The 20,069-nt window shown below is 38.4% G+C and overlaps 1 protein-coding gene across 1 annotated transcript; it reads right to left on the bottom strand.

Annotated features, from left to right (window-relative positions):
• Positions 1-305: 305 nt before the first annotated feature.
• On the bottom strand, positions 306-1,551 carry FSHB (follicle stimulating hormone subunit beta). The gene is made up of 2 exons (XM_061479200.1): positions 1,393-1,551; positions 306-794 (listed from the first exon to the last, which is right to left on the bottom strand). The coding sequence occupies exons 1-2, from the start codon at positions 1,549-1,551 to the stop codon at positions 558-560; spliced, it is 396 nt and encodes a 131-aa protein (XP_061335184.1). The 3' UTR covers positions 306-557.
• Between the last annotated feature and the right edge of the window lie 18,518 nt (positions 1,552-20,069).

The raw sequence follows: 20,069 nt of genomic DNA, 5'->3' as shown, positions 1-20,069 counted from the left end.
TAAATAATTTTCCATTCTGATTCAGTCAGTCCTCCAGCTTGCTTCCAGATCATCTCAACTTCGTATTTCCTATTGCAGACTTAGGTTGCTGCAGAACTCTCTGAACTTCCATTCTCAGAAGGGACTACTGTGAATTACTTTCAGGGCGTGTTGTCACACCATGTTTGTGCTACTGGGATCAGCTGCCTCTATATTCATCCCTAAATAATTTGTGAGACTCCTGTGTTAAATAGTGTTAAAAAATCTCATTGGAACTACACAGCAGAAATGCATGAATATGAAGATTAGAGGTGTAACAGAGAAGAAGAGTCAAGGGCTGAAGGTATCAGAAGCAGCGTCTATAGACCTATGAAAAAGATTTTAGGCAAACTGATGGGTTAAGTAGGGAAGGCCTGAAAAGTAGTTTTGTCAGTAGCTCTTCATTTTGGCCTTAAAAATTATTTGTTTCAAACTTGGCAGGTTTTAAATAGCCTTGCCTATAATATTCCACTTAAGCCCCATCAGTACCTTTATTTCGAAGTGAATGTTTAGAGCCAAACTGCCATCTTGTGCATCCTTCACTGGTTACTCCCATTCTGACTGAAGGAACAGTAGGATGGCCCCAGGCCCCTCACAGTGCAGTCAGTGCTGTCAGTGTCACAGGTGTTACAATGGCATTCTGTAGCTACTGGATACGAATAAAAAGATTCGGGGTGGTCGCCACAGCCAGGGATCTTCACAGTTTCATACACAACTTCTTTGAAGGTACATGTTTGCTGAACAGATGATACTGGTGGGTATTTATACACTGGATCCTGAAAATTACAAGAAGGAAATATCTATTGTGAAATTTGTTATGGGATAGAATTTGTTATGGGATTTGTTATGGGATAGAATTTACAATTTTTATGAAATAAAGGACCTTGTGAAAATTCGTGGGGATTTGGATCAGACCCTTCTAATTTCACCTGGATCCTTGGATTTCTTCATTTAGGAGCACCAATATGGCAAATTTCTGTCATATCATCAGCAGACAATCTTGCAGGTCAGTTGCTGGAGTCTTCAAATTATTTGGAAAAGTAGAAGAGTCTCCATAGTAATGGCTGCTTTGTTGTATTCATTTGTAACCACAGATTTTACATAAGGCAGAGATCCAGATTGTAATACTTTAAACTCTAGTTATGCAATATAAACTCAGCTAGTTAAAGATCTGAATTTTAGTACATCTTTTCACCCTTCCCTTTGTGGTTCAGATTTGCTCTGTATCTACTCTCGTGTCGGATAGCACAGCAGTTACTCAGCTTGTTCTTTCACAAGGCTCATCCTGCCTCTGTTCATTATGAATTGGAGAAATGGGCTATTCATAAATCACTTGGAATATTTAAATCTGGTGCCTGAAATTAAGATTCTTACCCTTGTGAAGCAGTATCCTGAGCACCACGTGGCATTCACTGTGATACAGAATTCACATTCTTCTTTTTCCACTGCTATGGTAATATTGGTGAGCTGACAGCTATAGCAACAAAGTGCTCTCCAGCAAACTAACAGCACGTAACAATGAATTGTCTTCATCCTGTGAATGAAGCAAGAAATATATACTGGAGAAACATATATAGTTATTTTCAACAGGAAATATTTACAGAAACAGACAGAAATTGAATCGTCACATTATCTCAAGTGGTTCTATAATAGCTTTCAGAAACATCTGTGAGAACAAAGGATAAAGCCATTAAATAATTTTATTCTTATGCTTCTTGTTAAAGAAGTTTGATTTTCCTAAGCATCTGAAACAACGTGTTGGCAAACTTTGCAGAATAATAATGGCAAAGTACCATACCACTTTCAGTGAAATATTTTTATCTATTTTTCCATACAGAAAATGTCTTGTCTATAAGGAGAAAGAAAAAACAGCAAGAGAAAAAATAAAAAAGGAAAAGCAAATCTATTTTTCAGAAGCAATCCATTGCATTCAGTGTTTGCAATTTGAAAAAAGATTTCTAGCAGGAGCTGAGGAAAACTCACCTGTGTTCTGCTTGCCTTCCTGGTAATAGCTGTAGTGAAAAGAAAGCTCTACGCTCACCTTTTATACTAAATCATGTGTAACTTATACCTGGAGGATTTCCAGTGTATTAATGTGGGGAGCATTAACTTGGTACTTGGTGAAAGAGGATTAACATTCAGCCAGACAGTGAGATTAAGCCTTCTTAAGACATAAAAAGGAAAGCAAAACATAGGAAGTGATGGTGAAGGTTACTGTCTCAATGTCTTTTTAGAAGTTTCACTGGGTTTGATTCAGTGGCATTTTAGAAAGGGCTGAGCTGTTCCACAATTTGAAACAAGGTTGAGAAGCCTGATTTTGGAAAAGTTCAGGTGTTTTGTATTTTATGTCAGCTCTCAAACTGACAGGCTTGGGGTGCAAGCTGGTCTTCTGGTAATTCATAGCGGAGACATTCTTAGAATGGTTAATTCTTGGTTAATGAACATGTTCCTGAGTTTTAAAGTGTTTCAGTCATAATTGCTTTTCTCTGAATTAGGTTTTACCCAGTGAGCTGCATATGTACTTGTTTATTGATCTGTGGTCCAAGAAAGCTAGTACTGTGAGTTTTGTTAAGCCATGAGTAACTCCACCTTTCTTTACCATTTAACATACCACTGTGGTTTTTCAAAATTCAGATTTCTACCCCAGTGTAGCCGGTCCTGAGTCCTGTCTGTCAAATGGTCACATTTTGTTAAACTTACATAAGGGATGTCTGTATTGTTGAAAGGGACTATTAAGATGTCATAGTGAGGCTCCATACACGTTTTCTGCCAGTGATCTCAGACCAAGTATTGTCATGTTACAGGGAAAATACTAATATTTTTAATAGGCAACCGTGCAAACTCACCTTGAATACATTACCTAGTTTACTGTGAGGCTAAAATATTCTGTGAGTAGTGTCCCCCGGCTCACTGCCCTTTTCCTGCATTCACTAGTTAGTGATGTGTGCCTCTACACCAGAATAACAACAGAGAAATTGCTTTGTTGAGTTTCACATATCACTTTTGGGGAAAATGACTAACACTAGCACTGTATTTACTATCACCTGCCCAGAACAGCCAGTCTCACTTTGTTATGACTGTTCTGTTGTGGCCAGTCTGACTTTTATGGAAATCAGTCCCTAAAAGAGAACCAGGCAAGGACATGCAGTTAAAAGTATTTCATCACGAAGAGAAGTTCTCACTGGCTTATTAGTTGTCCTGCAGACTGGGTACTTTTCAAAATGGCTTTTACAAATGAGCCCTTTAAGTATCTCATACCTTCCTGTGGTCCTGCAGACAGGCCATCTGTTCCAGTTTCCCTCCAGTCTGCAATACCTTAATTTGTTAATGAATTTCCAGTCACACTGAAGTTACAAAGTGATCCATGTATTTTCCGTGGACATCTCCTGTAATAATAGCTTTGTTTGAATTAGAACACAGCTCAATTAAATATATAAAGAGGTCAAGGAAGCAGACATCTTCCTCTTTACTAATATGAACTCTGTGATGATTTGATAATGGTCCTTTGTGTCATTTAGTGTCAACACAGTCTGTCTTCTTGGAGAAGATTCTCACTTGCTATAAATCACTAATTCCAGAGACACCAGACAAAAGCTGATTACAATTTGTTACATCCCTGCTGAGGGTCTGGCCTTTCTAAGTACTAATTTATGCAAATTAAATAAAACTAAATTTGTCCGCTTGCAAAGGACAGTACAGAAACTATCTAATCTCTCAGCTGCAGTGGTCTGCTTCATGGTTTGAAGAAATCAGACACATTCACTAAACCCATAGTTTCACAAGCAGCAAGTGCATGCTGTTTCTTCCATCCCCTAGTTCCTTGCTGTGGCCCATTCAGCCTCCTCATATGTGACAACATAAATTAGGGAAATCATTCTGATTCAAAGGAAAAAAAAAACAACCCAACCCAGCAGTGTTTTACAACATTGGTGTTAATCCATATCAATTTGTTCCACAATGAGATAAACAGCTGTAGCAGTGAAAGTGATGGGATTGATTGGGGGGTGGGAATGAGGGGGGAGTTTAACAGGGAACATTGTAAACACAAGCAAGAATATTTCACTTCAAGGACATTTGTTTCTGTAATCATTAGTTTTAGGCTGGCTCTCTAGTTATCAGGTCTGCTAAATTCATAATGTGAATAAATGAATGTGCAATTTTAGGGTGATAGAAAATTACAAATTGAAATCAAGTAACCAGCACACTATCATCTGAGGAGTGGTAATTTGGTGAGTTGTTAGTTGGTTAACTTCGATTTTGTTCCCACACCTTTTGTTAGAAATATACACTAAAGAAATTGCTGCTTGTGATGGCCAAGATGCTGGGTAAGTACATGTTTTTCTAAGATTATTAGTTCATACGTCTGAGAAATGTTTATATGCTAACTGTATAATACTCCTTCTAGTTTATAATCCCATTAGTTAAAAGAAGATTATGGTATTGTGAAGGGAATAGCAAATGTTATTTATCCAGAGAGCTATCATTTTTACATATACGTGAACATTACATGTAGGTTCTGTGTTACTGAATTTTGAATCTGTTTCTGAAACAGAAATGCTTTCCATTTTAAATTGCTGATATTTCAATTTAGGGAGTAATGTCAGAGGAAAGAACACATCACATTGTGTTCCTTTTCACATGCTACAGCAATATTTAAGTAGTGATTTTATCTGTTTAGTTCTTAAGTAGCGTTGCCGATCTTAGATTTAGCAGCTGACATGATGCTTCTAGGCTGAATGCTAGGTGTTGCCCAGATTGTCAAAGAGGGATTACCGAAGCCGTACTTCTGTAATTCTGTAGTGGTTTATGTTTCAGGAAACGGAAGGTTATTGTGGCATGTCTATACAGAAAGATTCAGATAGACCTGCTTGTGCTCTGCTTGCCCTTGGAGCTAGCTAAGCTAGCTGAAATGTCTTTGCAAATGGCCTGTTTGGATAGGGGCAAAGCAATCTGTGCTCTTTCTCTGCCTTTCTAGGATTACTAGTGGGGTCCATTGTGCAGAATCCAAGCTCTAGCAAGCCCTGTGAGAGGGCTCAAGTTGCGTCAGCTTCCTGTAATTGCAATCTGATTGGAAATGGAAGAGTGGGATTGGAACAGGTAGTGCTCAATGTTCAAGAGCCCTGCCAACAGAGATTGCTGTGTCCCTACTGAAGTGAGTGGGGGAATCTTCCGGGTAACTCTCAATTACCTCCTGGGCATGACGTGCTGTGGTATGGAGTACCTCTTTGGTCAGTTTGGGTCAGGTGTCCTGTCTCTGCTTCCTTCTGGCCTCCCCTCCTCCCTGGCAGAGCATGAGGCTCACAAAGTCCGTGGCCAAACCAAAACATCATTGTTATCAGCTCTGTTCCCAGACTGAAAGTCAAATCACAACACTGCACCAGCTACCAAGAAGGAGAAAAATGACTGCTACTGCTGAACCCAGGACACAGAGGTAACCCCCCCCCAACTCTTTATAAAAGGAGGAAAAGGTAATCACCAAGAGACACATTGCCAGGGAGCCATTGCCATCAGGAAGACTCCAGGAGGACAGCTCCGTGAGGACAGTCTCCACCGATGACTACTACGGACCCTGAGGGGCACCCTCTATGAGACATCGCCATGAGGGCAACTCCACAAGACACACTCTATGGGGTACCTTCAAGGGGACAACTCAGAAGGACGCCTTCACAAGGACACCCACCTCCAATGGACTCTTGGGGGACACTCTGCTCCAATACCGACTATGAACCCTGAAGAACTCTCACCACTGATGACGACAGCAATGGATCCCCGGGACACCGCTGGATCCATGATGGTGACTCTCTCTCTCTGCACCCCAAATCCTTGCTTCATTTTCTACCTTTTTTCCAATCTGTCCTATCACTGTCCCCTTTATTACAATAATTTACCTTTTTTATAATTCCTTTTGTAATTTGTAAGGAACTTACTAATGGATTATGGTACTTGACCTCGTTTGCATCTTAATTTCACTCTTGGGATCACAAACTGAAACAGGGTCTGGCACTGGGGTTTTCTCCAATCGGACCCTGACAACATCCCAATCACAGAACAGTGCAAGGAACAGTACCAATGATTCTGTTATTGTCCTTCAGTTATTTTTCCTATAGTTTTTTGTCTTCCATGACATAAATTAATTCCTGGGTGATTTTTATGCCATATTTCTGAGCATAAACCTGCAGCATTTTCTTACCCTATTTAGTGAGAAGATTCTTACAACCTTTAGCTGTTTGCTCTTGCAAAACCACAGTGTGGTCTTGTCTTCTTATGTAAGACCATTTGATAACTCCAGAGGTATCTGTTAGGATATTTTTCCTATGGATAGCTTCTCTGTATGTGCATAAGTAGCAGCTTTGATCCTGTGACTGTCCTGGAGCACTACTGTTTTATTTTAAGCTTTTTGGGTATGACTAGTGTTTTTCAACAAGGACAAGAAAGCAGCTTAATAGACTTAACAAAATAGATTAGTTATACTAGAAAAAAGTTGACAAAGCAAGGGAGAGATGTGATGTACAATATATTTAAAGTCATATAGTCCACTAATGCATAACCAGGTAGGGTTTCCTTTTTGTTATGAGAGAAGTTCTTGGGTCTGTATGAGATTCACTGTCAACAGCATACAGGCAAAGTGCAGAGATGTTTCCATGAGGATACAAGTTGAAGAAACTAGAAACAGGGGTTGAGGCTGCATCTGATAAGATTCATTATGGTTTGGTTTTGCTGGTCTTGCATAGAGTAGAGACAGATCTGTTGCCCAGCTCTGTTTCACAAGGTTTAGAATGCTCCATAGAAAGGAGGTCTTTTCATTGTAGAGTTGCTCCAGGTTATATTCTTTCAAGTTACTGTTTGTTGAAGCCAGAGCATATGCATAGACTGCTTGAGCAGCTTGCAAATACTGGAAGCACTGGGTTCCCCAGCCTTGGAAATATAACATCCTCAGCAGCCCAGCTTGGTAGGCTTCTGGGCAGTCAGATGAGAAAGCTGGCAGGAAACCCAATGAATCATAGAGTGGTTTGGGTTGCAAGGGACCTTAGATACCCCCTGCTTCATTGAAATCATCTTTGCAGAGTACATTTTCAATAAATTTGAAATATGCCATTTGGTATCTACCTTTGAAGTAGTAAATCTTTGGAAAAAAGGGATTCGTTTTTTTTTTTTAATTCTATTTTGGAGAACAAAGATTTTAGGTTGCTAAAGAGACATTTACCTGAACATTACCTTTTGAACCCACAGTAATCAGAGCTGACTGAATTTTGAAATCCAAACCAAACTGAAAACCAAATAATAATATCTGAGTATTCATTTGAAGGGCCAAATCAAATATAACTGCATTTGAGGGCTTTGGTACTGTATACGCTTCCTAAAAGTAATTGTTTGAGGGAAAGCTGAGATACTTCATTGACACAAACTGCTGAGTGGCAAACCTGGTAACTGCTGAGATAAGAATTCTTCTGGTTTTCTTTCCTGATGGTATTTGCAACAAAAGTACACAGATTCTATGAATAACAATATTTGATTCTTAGAAACTTCTATGTAAATAATACTTCAAGACACAAATATTAAATAATGACTTGAATCCAAAGGGCAAAGGCTGCCATTAGGACTTTGTGTGAGGAATGAGTGCATTTTTTTTTTCTATGTAGGTTGTTTCACTGCTCTGTCGTGTTCATATTTTCTTAAACCTGGAAATACAGACAATGTTTCAGACACTTTAAACATTCATCAGTATTCCTGTTATGTTCTGAACCATGTTAAGAAGCTGGGCAAGCATTTGTCTAAGGTGAATTTTAGGAAGGTGAATTTAGGATAAAATCATTGAATCATAGAATGGTTTGGATTGGAAATGACCTTAACATCATTTAGTTCCAACTCCCTGCCATGGGCAGGGATGCTTCACACCAGACATGTTGCCCAAGACTCTGTCCATCCTGGCCTTGAACACTGCCAGGGATGGAGCATTTACCACTTCTTTGAGCAGCCTGTTCCAGTGCTCACAGTAAAGAACTTCTTCCTTATATCTAACCTGAAAAAGTTGTGCGTTTCTTCTGAAAGTTGTGCGTTTTCTACTGAAACAAGTTTGGCAGGACTATGCCTTACTCACTTATAGACAACAGCACTGGCTAGTTGTTTTCAAACTACAGCTTCATACTTAAAGCTTATTTGAATCTTGCTGACAGTGTGTATTGATACCACAATAAAGTTGATGCAGAACGATTCAGCACACTTGGAAAATGGATGAAAAGTCCATGTTTTTTTGGGTTACTAAATAAAGCTGAAGATGTCTGACCAGTATTCTTTTCGGAAATACATTAATTTTTAGGTCAAATTGCTTAAGAAAAATAGGTTTAGAAGAATGCATACAGACATGGCCACTTCCAGCTGTGATTTGAACATTTTATCTGACCTTCTGTATCTACTATGTTCACTGCTTTTAGGAATTCTGAATATTTTTTTAAGGACTTTTCTCAGCAGTCCTCTTGAATCTTTATTCTAGGGCATGGGGCTGTTATTGCACTGGGTTTAGTGTTGGAATTGCTGGGTGAGCTGTAGGAGTTCGTGATCAGATTGCCAATTTGCAAAGAAGCTTCATGAAACTACTGCAGGAATCAGTATTGCAAAGCTTTAATGGGGAAATGCATCTGAAGCTTAAAGAAAAAGCTTTACAGGTGCCAGCCCAGTATATAGCTCTGTTCAAAAAACAAATCTCATTTCTAAGGTTACATTAGCAGAATGATGAAATAAAACCCCAAGCGCTGTATTTGGCTAAATTTCTGATGAAGGTATATTTTTTTCCAGACAATTATAATTAAAACCAGAGGCTTTATTCATAAATAAGTACAAAATTGGCAGGTTTGGGCTTGAGCTGAAGTATTAACTTTAGGCTATTTGTATAGGTTAAAAATTCGTATAAAATTATACAAATATTCATAATTGTATAAATCATTAGTTGTCCAAAATGAGTAAGAGATGTTGAACCATAAATATCTGAGCACCTTAAATACCCTGAATTAAAGAAAAAATACAATGTGATAGGAGTCAGAAAGTCACTTTTACTTAATTCACAGTATTGGGAACCCTTTGCCTACTGAGGGCTGTACACATTTTGGGTTGCAATGCACAGGCCCCATATTTATTCAGACAAATGCAGGTTTAGAAAGCTTATTTGGAGGTGTTTTGTTTTAGGTATTGTGTTAATGGCTTCTTAATTTGATGTTGCTTCATTGGTGATCATTGGAGGTTGAGTAGCAGAGAGCACAAAGCAGTTTGTGCCATGTTATAATATCATCTTTTCAAGTCCTCTCCAATACACAGGGAAAACTTACAGATGCTGTTCCTGATAGGCAACAGGACCATGAAACACTGTGATGGTCTAGGGGATGTGAATTGTAGTGACCAGAAACACTATACTAGGGTATTAAAAAAATAGCTGTGAGAGCCTAGCAGACAGCAGGAGCCTTCCATATTGTGTGACTGAGCATGCACTATACCAGACTGCTCCAGTGAGGTGTACTGGCTGCTTAGCCAGTTATGTAGATACTCATGTATCTGGCGCTATGTCAGAAGATGGAAGGCTTGCTTATGGCAGAAAACTAAAGCCGATTGGTGGCTGGAACCTCCAGCCAGAGTCTTGGCCACACTGACATTAGAAAATACTGTTCATCATTCCCTTTAGGATCCTGGAGTCCCTCTTATCTTGCCAAGGACCAGAGAAACTCTTCCCACCACCAAATCACCCCCCCCACCCTTAGGTGTGTGGGACCCTCCTCACCTACATCCATGGCAGGTGTTGGGTAGTGAAGGCCCACTCAACAGGCATGTCTGTGGGGGATGGCGGGGAGTGTGGGATGCCAGGCAGGGCATGGGGGTAGGCAGAGAAATCAAATGGTGGTGTGGGAGGAAGTAACGGGGCAGGTGCTATGCAGACAAGTGGAATGAGCCAGCCTGTGAAATGTGGGTTCCTGAATGTGGTTAAAATAACCTTGAAATCGGATACCTGTAGTCACTGATGGCCTTTTAAAATATTGATTTATGTTGTGTCTGTTTCAGTATTAGACAGCTGGTTTGAAATGGAGCAGTCTAAACACTGTCTGCTGAACTTTATAAGCATAGAAAAGTCACTGAGCAGAAATCCACTTGTACTGCCTGAAGAAGAAACAGTCCTACTCAATTTATTTATTAATTATATAAATGAGGCAGAGCGTAGCTGCTGGCAATTAAGCAGTTTTGTGGCTTGTTGGGGTGCCATCTCGTGGTTCTTGAGTAAAAGTTCACATGTTGCTAAAAGGTGCTGCACAGCTAAAGCAGATTTTACAGCATTGCGACAAGCAAAACTAAATGAAACTGTACTTTAAGCCTTCTGGCTGCTGGCCAGATTCCTGCTAGGCTCTGTCCTTTCTAGATCTAGGTCTGTGCAAAAAAGACGTTTCAGAACTCTCACTGTAGGAGTGGTGATAATACAGCAGTCTTTAAATGCAGTGACATTATTTGGGGCCTTTTTGCTTGTCCCTGTGCGTGAGAGGCATGGAAAATGGTGCTCAAGAAAACATGGAGCATTAAGCATAATCATTCCTGCTGGTGTCTTAGATGTAGAATTGCTCTGAAAGTGGATAGGAAGACTGCAGCCCTTCCACTTCTAATACTCTTTGTTTGGGAGGTGGAAAGATGTACATAAAAGTATATAGAGTGTTTTTCTCCATCTCATTTCCGCCTCCTTATTACACAGCTTGGATGCTGAGGGGCATTCCTTCTCACTTCAAGCAGCCTTTCCATGTCCTAAGAGGAAGCCTCACTCATCTCTACTATTTTGTAAACCTTAAAACAGAGTAATATTTACTCCAACTTGTACTCCTTGTTTTCCTATATAATGTTGTCAAGCAGGTTGTTAATGAAAATCTGGTTTTTATTAGTCTTTATTCTTTCATTCTTCAAGAAGTAGGGAGCTTTCAGTAGCATTAAATGGTTATCATTTTGCAGCCTCCTATTCATATAAGGAAAACAAGTGCCTGGAAAACACAGGGTTAAAATACTTCTAACTTAACTTAGGTCTAAGATAGAGAACAATGTTTGTGTTGTAAGCCTGTGGTATGATAACTGAATTTAGTAGTCTTACTAACAAGAGTGAATTATTTCTTTCCATCCTTCTAATTATCAGTTAGTTTGGAGACAGTGCCTCCCAAGCATCTGCTAGCTTAGGATACTCCCTGTCTGCCCAGCCTGTTCTGCTTGCACTACATTTTGTACGAAGGTCACACTGTTCTAAGTCTTTGCCAGCTATCAGAAATTTGCAAATATGGTTGGTTTCAGCTAATTTGTGATTACTGGGGCATCCAACTGTGCCAAAGGTGAAAAGTGCACGTTGAGGAAGACTGCTTACTTCATCTTGAAGATCCCTGCCCATGACCATTGGAGGGCAGTGCGCAAGCGCCAAAAGGGAGGAGACTTATGATTATGAGTACCCAAACTAACTGTAATATCCCCACTGAACTCTTGGGAACCTTATGAATATGCATGTTTGTATGTAATAAATATCTGCTTGCTTAACCCCTTGGTGTGCAAGTTAGGAGGAGTGATCCCCCTTGCATCCGGCCCCATAATAAGCATACCTGCTTTATACCTCTCTTTGAGTTGTAGAGTTTGATTTCGTGCTTCACTATTTTGTTGGTATTGTCCACTGTTTGCTGTTCTGGTTTGCTGTAACATTTTATCACTTTTTTTATTGCATGACATTAACATACATGATCAGAAAAATGTTTCTCTTCTTGAATTCTAATTTTTATTTGAATTACTTTTATATAATGATACTTCAGAAAGAAACTGTCAATATATCTATCTATCTGCTGAAATTTCTGGGTGTCTGTAAATACTGTGAATCCCACAGTTGCTGGGCACATATGATTTAGTAGCTCCAAACAGAGATTTTTGCTTCACATCTCAGTTTCCATAAGTAGCAGACATAAAGTCTTCACAAGAGAGCTGAGTAGGCAAGGCACGGAGAGAGAAAACTACTGCTATATAATATGCCCTTTGCTAAATAACCTGAAAAGGGTATGTATGATGTTATAGTGCTATAGATGCAGTCTTGGAAGATGAACTGAGAGCTGATGTGTTCATTACAGCCCATGGAATCCTGATGAGTAATTTAATAGTTGTAAAATGCTCAAGGCAGATCTCTCACTGACCATGAACAACTGAGGTCTGAGGGTATGGGAAAGGTAAGGAAGTAGACTTCAGGCACCAGTTATCTATTTGTTGGGTTTGAACATGTTAAAGAAAAATAGAAGACCCAGTAGGTACTTTTGGAATCGGCTGAGAAAAATTAGTTCCATTGTATGCCCACAACCATTTTCTCATTAGAGATAACATTTTTACGGCTTCAGATGAGGTTGCAGGAAGTGTGTCACTATACTTATGTGAGTAGAGCAAAGCTGCTGATGAAATCAACTGATCAGTTTCATTGAGAGAGGAAACTTTTTAATGAGTTCCTTGGCTGGCTAACTGAAGTGACCATGATCCAATAGCCAATACTGGCGAAGGCAAAATTGAGATCAGAGAAGTGGCTTTGCCACAGTGAGAGGACCTTCGGTACTATTTAAAGGATTCTAAGCAGTATTTAAGCCACTGTATTTTAGTTGCTTCAGATGCAGATATTTTAAGGCTGTGGAGCTGTACTGAATATTCTTATACGTATTTTCACCTTTGTACACTTGATAATGAATTTAAGGGTTACCTCATAGAGCATCACATGTGCTAGAGATGCCAGCATTCTGTATTCTCAATTTATCTTCCTGACTACCAATGTCATCACCTGCTCCTGGATACTGGATATTGCTGGATTATTATAAGACTTGAATGACCTATTTAGCTGTTTGATTTTTTTATTTTTTTTTTCCCCTTATCTGATGAATTTCTTTCCTTCCAACTCCTTTTATCATAAAACAGAAACTGTGGAAGGTTATATAGTTTTCTAAGACACTGATCCCTGTATAATCTGGGAACCCTTAATAAGGAAAATGAAGACAAATTTATCATGGGTACTATAAGATTGGGGAAAAGAGGAGTCCTTGCTTTTAAGCCTTCTAAATAATGATATCTACTAGATATTCTCAAGTCCCAGCCCATGGGGGTAAACCCAAGTTTTAGAAAGAAATTACACATTCCCAACAAGCAGCAGTTAAGACTCAGGATTTCAAAAGCATAGGTTTCCATGCAGATGACATGGTATACCTGTTTTCCAGTGGGTGTGTGCAGGTCAGAATTTTAATATCAAGACAGACATAACTCCCAGCCCACACTGTGAGATCAGACATATGCAAGTCTGGCCTTGGCATGATGTTGAAGGATCTCTCTGCAGCACTTCACTGAAAAACTGCAACTCCTAGGTATGCAAATTGGAATATTAAAGGTGTATAGAGACTATAGTTTGAGTCTAGTACTCAAGTATTCCAGCACAGTCCAGTGTAAAACTGTCCCTGATACTCAGTCTACCAAGGTCAGAGATAACAGTCATCTTCCAGGAATTAAATCTTCAAGAAATAACAAATGCTATTTCCTGAAAATATAAAGAATTCTTTTTTATTAACAGTGACAAAAATGAACGTTCAACTATTTGAGTCTGGATCCCTTCCAGTTAAACAAGACATGTAATTTCTTAATTAGGAAATAACTGGATTCTGCCTTTCAAGCAAATGACAGACTTTATATCATAGGAAATATATTATTTGAGAAAAATGGCTGCAAGTTTTAGGTGAAAGAGTTTATTGTATCTTTTGCTCTGCAATGAACTGTAGGATACTACAACTAAATGGAGTTATTGTCAATGAAGCTTTGTTACTTTTTTTTGTTTCAAGATTTATCAATTATCTGTATACGTGCAAGAGAAAATGGAAAATTTTCCTGCTTTTCCCTTTCTGTTTTTCTTGTCCATGTTTCTGGACAAGATATATAAAACCAGGAGAATACGGTACATAACATCTATAATTAAAAAAAACAACCAACCAACCCCCCAAAGAAAACCAGCAGCACACCATAAAAGCATGTGGACAGCTGCATACCCATGAGTATGAATTAACAGCATGCAAGGATTGTGAACTTAGCAACTGATAAAGTAAGCAGAAACAAAGGAACAATAGCAGAAAGCTTTTAAGACAGATTGTAATAGATCACCCTGATAACCTTGTTCAATTTGACTCTTCTATAAGCAAGGACACTACATTAGATGTTACTTAGAAGGTCTCCAGGAACGTATTTAGTATTGTATTAGGATTTATTTACCCTGTTGTAAATAGTATGTGTATTCATTGATGTCCTAAGGCTTGAAAACATGATTTGATTCAAAGATTAGGAGAAACCAGTTAAGTGAGATTAATAGAAACTAGGGTGAAATAGGTTGAAATACAGTAATGAATTGCAAGGTCATGCAGTCAGGGATTAATTGCAAGAATTTCTGCTATCGGCTAGAGCTTCAGCAGGGTTCAGACTGGTGAGAAGCAACACATGAGTATACTAAGCTGCAAGATGATAATGGTTCAGCAGTGCTATGGCAGTGAAAATGACAAACATGGTGCTCGGGTATATTGAACAGGAGAAATGAGTAATGTTGTACAGGTAAGAACTCAAGTAGACTGTATGCATGGTACAGCTCAGCTGATTCAGATGAAGTTAAGCTGGAGCATGTGCATTGCTCAGATGAGTATGAGAAACAGTTGTAGGACTAGAGCTGGTTTGTGTGTTGCTTGTCTGGAACAGAAGCAGTGCTATATAATGTGTCATTATAGAATTTGGCCAAGAAAACTGCTCCTGTAAACCCTAGCAAAATAAGGCTGAAAGAGATTTATAAATGTAGTGGGAACCATGTATCAGGATGGCAAAATACTTTACCTAAGGTACAGTGTCAGCTGATGGATAAATAGTTCTAAACCTGCTAATGAATAAATTTAGGCTGGAAATAACAATGGATTTTAGAAGGCCGCAGGATCCCTGTTAGTAGGAATGTTGTAGCACAGTCTCTCTGCTTGTTTCTTGTCATTGGATCATGGTCTTCCAGATGGCTTTCAGACAGAAATAATAATTTCTGAGCTCAGAGGCTTTCGCAGTAGCATGTGCAGTCCCTTCAGTTTGTAGCATTGACTGCAGCTGTGGCAGAAGAATGGCAGTCTCCCAGTCAGATTAATTTTATTATTTTGTAGTTTGCTTTTATTATAATTCTGACAATAAAAGTCATTTTCTTTGCCTTAGGAAGTAAGGGCTAGGACAAATTGTGTTTTTAATGTGGTATTTCCTCTGAGATATTACTCTGACTTGTATTTTCTCCAGTTGCTGCCTATGAGCAACTTTAATAGCCCATGAAATCTGCTATAGCTTAGAGGAAAAATTAGTCATTAAAGTTTCTAGAAATTCTTCAAGGTAAATTGTGCATATTTAGATCTCATTGCAGTTTTATTTTTCTTTAGCACAAGAACATTTTGCTTTGGCAGGCAGTGTATCACTTGTACTCTTACAGTCATTAATAGTAATTCACTAGGGTTTCTTTTTGACTGAAAAGGTTTGAATTTGAAGGACTGCGAGTACACAGTATGACTTAGGAAGCTTGGAGGCAACAATATTAGTTTCTCCTTTTTTTAATGCTTGTGTTTCTTAGCCTTCATATTTTCTAGGGTGTGGAGTGGTACCTGTGGAGGCCAGCTTACTTGTCTTGAGGCTGAGAACTGTGGACTAACAGTAGCTGAACATTTGGTCCTGAGAGTTTGACCTTGATTTCCATGCTTGCGTAAAGGAAAAAAGAGGAATGGGCAGTTACTTTATGCTTATAGTGGCTCTTAACAAGCAAATTCAGTTACCAGAGCTTGCATATTCCTTCTTGAATTCTGCCTGAACTGAGGCTGTACTGCCCTTTCCTAGCAAGGGACAGTTAAACAAGTTCTTAGGAAGAAGCAAACAAATAGAAAAGACTCAAAGGCTTTGCTTTATTATGATTCTTTCTTTATGGCTTTCTTTAAGATTACTACAAAAATTGTTTCAGCCTCTTTATCTGAAAAGACTGAAGAAGCAGAGTTATTTCACAGCTATATCTGGTTTTGATTACAAACAAATCTGATACAAATTTGATGCATTGTGGAGCAATGTATGAAAATATCATACATGGCCTAAGAATGAAAGCAGTTGAATCTGCTCCTCCTCTAGGTTTGGTTTAATTGTAAAGTTCATGGAAAGCTGGACACTCTAATTCAAAAGCTGAATTCAGAATTCTCAAAAGTTGCGGACAAGTCCTGTAATGAACAGAAGAAATGGAGCTTTTGACAGTTCTTTGCCATTTCTGGTGCCATAAGGCAATTAATGTAAACTAGGTGACATAATTAAGCTTTCTTTTGTTTCTTTAAAATTGCTATTGGCTCTGTAGGAGCCCCAGTGTATTGTTTTTAATTCTAATGTGCTCCTAAAAGGGAAGGCTGTCACCTGACTGGCAGAACAGTGGCAGAGGAGCATTGGGTGGATTCATCTGCCATGAGAAGGGTCCCTTGCTGATGTCTCTGACAGTGGTGGAACTTTCCTGGCAATTCTGCAGGAAAATTTGCAAGCTGTTACATGCATGATTCTATGGCTAATTGAATGTGCAATTATCTTCATGACATGAACAAATGAAGTCAATGGTTTACAGCAGGGAGAAGCTGTCCTCAATCAGTGAACTGAGAAAACACCAGAGCACTGACAATTTGTACAGGTACAAGAATGGAAAAGGATCAGTTTCCCCAAAGAGCTTTGCAGTTCCCATTATTCTTGAAGATTCATGTATTCTTGCATTTGTCAACCCTACGCTTGCTCTTGTGCTGGCTCACATCTTGCTATCTCACAGAGCCTACAAAGACATGCCAAAATGATCCATTGTCCCTCCTTTATTAAGGGTAGAAATTCACCAGTTTCACAGGAGCGGGACACAATAACTAAGAAAAGAGCTGAAAGAGTATGGGGTGATAAACCAAGACATGCTCTTTCTTCAGTCTTGGTCTGTTCGTGTTTGATGCGAACAAAGTAGATTAATTTTCATTATAGTGGAAAAATATAAAGGAAGATGCATGAAATGAAAATGCACATTGGATGTAGAATCCAATTTCAAACTAGAAAGATTTTTCTTTTACTTTTTTATTAATGGAGTGTATTTTCTTTGTCTTTTCATCAAAACAGTCTGTCCTCAAATGTCACTAGCGATGTGTGTTGCCCATGATTTATGGTTTTCAAATGAAAGTAAGTTAGCAAGGATTGACAAAGGCAATTGCAAACTGTTGCTGTAACCTCTTAATTATCTAATAGTTGCTAAAGAAGCAGGCCTTTATCAAAGCTCTGACAAAAAATTGATTCAGTTTTACCTACAGGCTCAAGGATGCTTTTCTGTCATTAAAACAAGTAGGAAATATTAATGGAGAAATAATCAGTAAACTCAAACAAATTGGCCAGGGGAATGTGAGTGCACTGAATTTCCAAGCATGTAAATAGTAAAGCCGCAGCATAGTATCCCATGATGGCAAAGCTTGCATCTGCTTCTGAGATGCTCTGGTGCTCCAGAAGTAATGCTTGTGAGATGTTCTTTACAACATAATGGAAAAAGGAATGTTCCCAGAATGTGTGTTATGAGATGAGCCTTCTCTGATAGCTGACAGTGATTCTGAAAGTTACTTTCAGAAGCCCATCTGTCTGCTATTTCACATATAGTTTGTCTTTTTGTCTTGTTAATTACTGGGGCATTATTTAAGCCAAGGCTTTGGCAGGGTTTTGGCTTGTTATTTAAAGATATATTTTCTTTCTTCACTGCTACTGGTTTTGTAGTCAGAGTAGGAATGGTGATACCAGGTAGGGGAACATCTAATGAGAAAACTGAAAATAGTTTTAACTCCTGGTCTTGAGTTGTGATCTGTCATTCAAATTAAATCATAAGTTGCTGACCCTCCCCATCTTTTTAAAAAAAAGCCTGTATCTTTAAAAATATTCCTAAAATATAAATATTATTGTGCAAAATATTTAGACATATCAATGGGTAGGAATGTAAAGTGGAATGCAATGTGATATTTCCCATTTATAGGCACTGTTACTCGTACCGTTTGCAGTCTGAGCAAATAGAAATTTTGCATTTGTTCAAAGAAAAATGAGAATTCCATACCTAAGAAGCTACCAAGAAAACGGATCCAGGTTCTTAGGTGAGGTGCATAGTGGTGGAAGAATGAGACAGTGCTGGTAGGTGGAAGCAGGAATGTTTTGGATTAGGTATATGGGAAAAAATCCATTGTGGGATAATTAATCATTGGAACAGGTTTGCCAGAGAGGCTGTAGATTCTGTTTTCTTGGAGATTTTCAAGACCTGTCTGGATAAAGCCTGAGGCAGTCTGGCCTGGTCTCATCTAGCTTTGAGCAGGAGGCTGGACTACATGAACTCTTTAGAGTCCTTCCAAAGTAATGATTTCATAATCATAAAATGCAAAATGGAAAATGCAAGAAACACCAGCACATTTAATGACTTCTTATACTAGTGTATTTTGCAAAACCTACATAAAATATTGAGAAACTAAAACCATTGGTCAAATTAATTTTAAGGTAGGAGTGAAATTTTCACTGTAATAGTTAGCCTGATTCTCCTCCAAGATACAGAATAGAAAATCAGACCACAGCTTGTAAGTACAGATCATGGCTCTATATGGGTATAAAACAGCTGGTTTATTAAAAAAATCAAATGTATATTTTTTAAGGTTTTCCGCCTGCCTGTCTGATAGTTTTGAAGAATAAAAACAGTATTTCTGTCAGCAGGGCAAATAATAAAAACAATCTTCTTTCTGTGAGTCCACTTTTTCTAGTGAATTTTCTAGGGAAAATTATGAGCACCTGACTTGAATTTCGTTGTGGATAGAAAATCAGTAGAGTTGCATTTCTTTAAATTTCAATTGTGTTTTCTTTAGTCATAGTTCCCTGGAAGAGTCTTTCTGTTTGACTTTCCAAGACAGTTTATTCTGGTGAATCGCATCCATTGTTTCAGTTACTTCTATTATGCTGTGAATGAAAGAGGAAACCTTTTAGACAGCTCAGTTTAAAGTCTCTGATAGTGATCTAGAAAACGTGATCAACAGCCTTTGAGGAGTATTATACTCATATGTCCCTTGTAATAGGGTCATATTTGAGTGCTGCTGTACAGGCATTGTATCTGTGGGCATTTCTGTGTAATTCACTGTAATGAGTATTAGTATTTCCTTTAGTTGCCTTTTTCCTAGCTACAAGGTGTGTAACTCTATTTTGTTTTGGCTTGTTTCTTTTGTTTTATTTTTAATTATTATTTGAGCAAGAATCACTCCAATAGTTCAACCTTACCTGTTATATTAGATACCTATCTATTGTGATAACTTGTCCAAGAGTCTTGGTTAGCTATCAACTGTGATTGCATTATGTCTGAGGAAAAAATTAACTTTGGGACTTGATGTTTCCAAATTATGCCAAGGAAAATTAGTCACATTGTCTTTCATGTAATAGAATACATATACTTAAAATATTTTGGGATTCTGAGGTTTTAATCCAGAATTGTATTCAGAGAAGACAAACCCTTGGGCAACATGATCTAGGATGAAGTGTCCCTGCCGATGGCAGGGGAGTTGGAACTAGATGATCTTAAGGTCTTTTCCAACCCAAACCATTCTACGATTCTATGAATTCTTCATAAACATCAAAAAAGTCCAATAGATAACAAAAGAATACTGAGATGTGTTTTTGTTATCAGTAGTCAGAAAGAGCCTTTGTGAATAAAATCAAATGCATTATATCTGAAAAGTAGTCTATTCTTGTGCTTTACATAGCCTCCCATGATTAATGAAATTGTCTCTAATGTGATTGCTGCGTCTGGGACCCATTACAGCATAATCTTTGATTATCTAATTTCATATTTTCATTGTTTAATATTCCACTGATTATATATCTTCCATACCACTCGTGAAGCTTTAGAGTATAATTTTACACAGTGTGAAACTCTGTTCTTTTTTTTATATTCACAGCAAGAAGAAATGATCAGACCTGACCCATGTATCTGT

The sequence above is a fragment of the Pezoporus flaviventris genome, unplaced genomic scaffold (assembly GCF_033815535.1).
Source record: "Pezoporus flaviventris isolate CSIRO_AGI_PZ_B2104156 unplaced genomic scaffold, CSIRO_AGI_Pfla_v1 ptg000143l, whole genome shotgun sequence".
NCBI classification, from domain to species: Eukaryota; Metazoa; Chordata; class Aves; order Psittaciformes; family Psittacidae; genus Pezoporus; species Pezoporus flaviventris.
This window is presented reverse-complemented; position numbering and strand designations above follow the sequence as displayed.

What these genes read in the sequence shown, in the direction of transcription:
- FSHB (XM_061479200.1), bottom strand. Translation starts at nt 1,551, where the DNA reads ATGAAGACAATTCATTGTTACGTGCTGTTAGTTTGCTGGAGAGCACTT. An exon ending in CAGGATACTGCTTCACAAGG is followed by an intron (nt 795 to 1,392) that starts GTAAGAATCTTA and finishes TGTAATTTTCAG; the next exon opens with GATCCAGTGTATAAATACCC.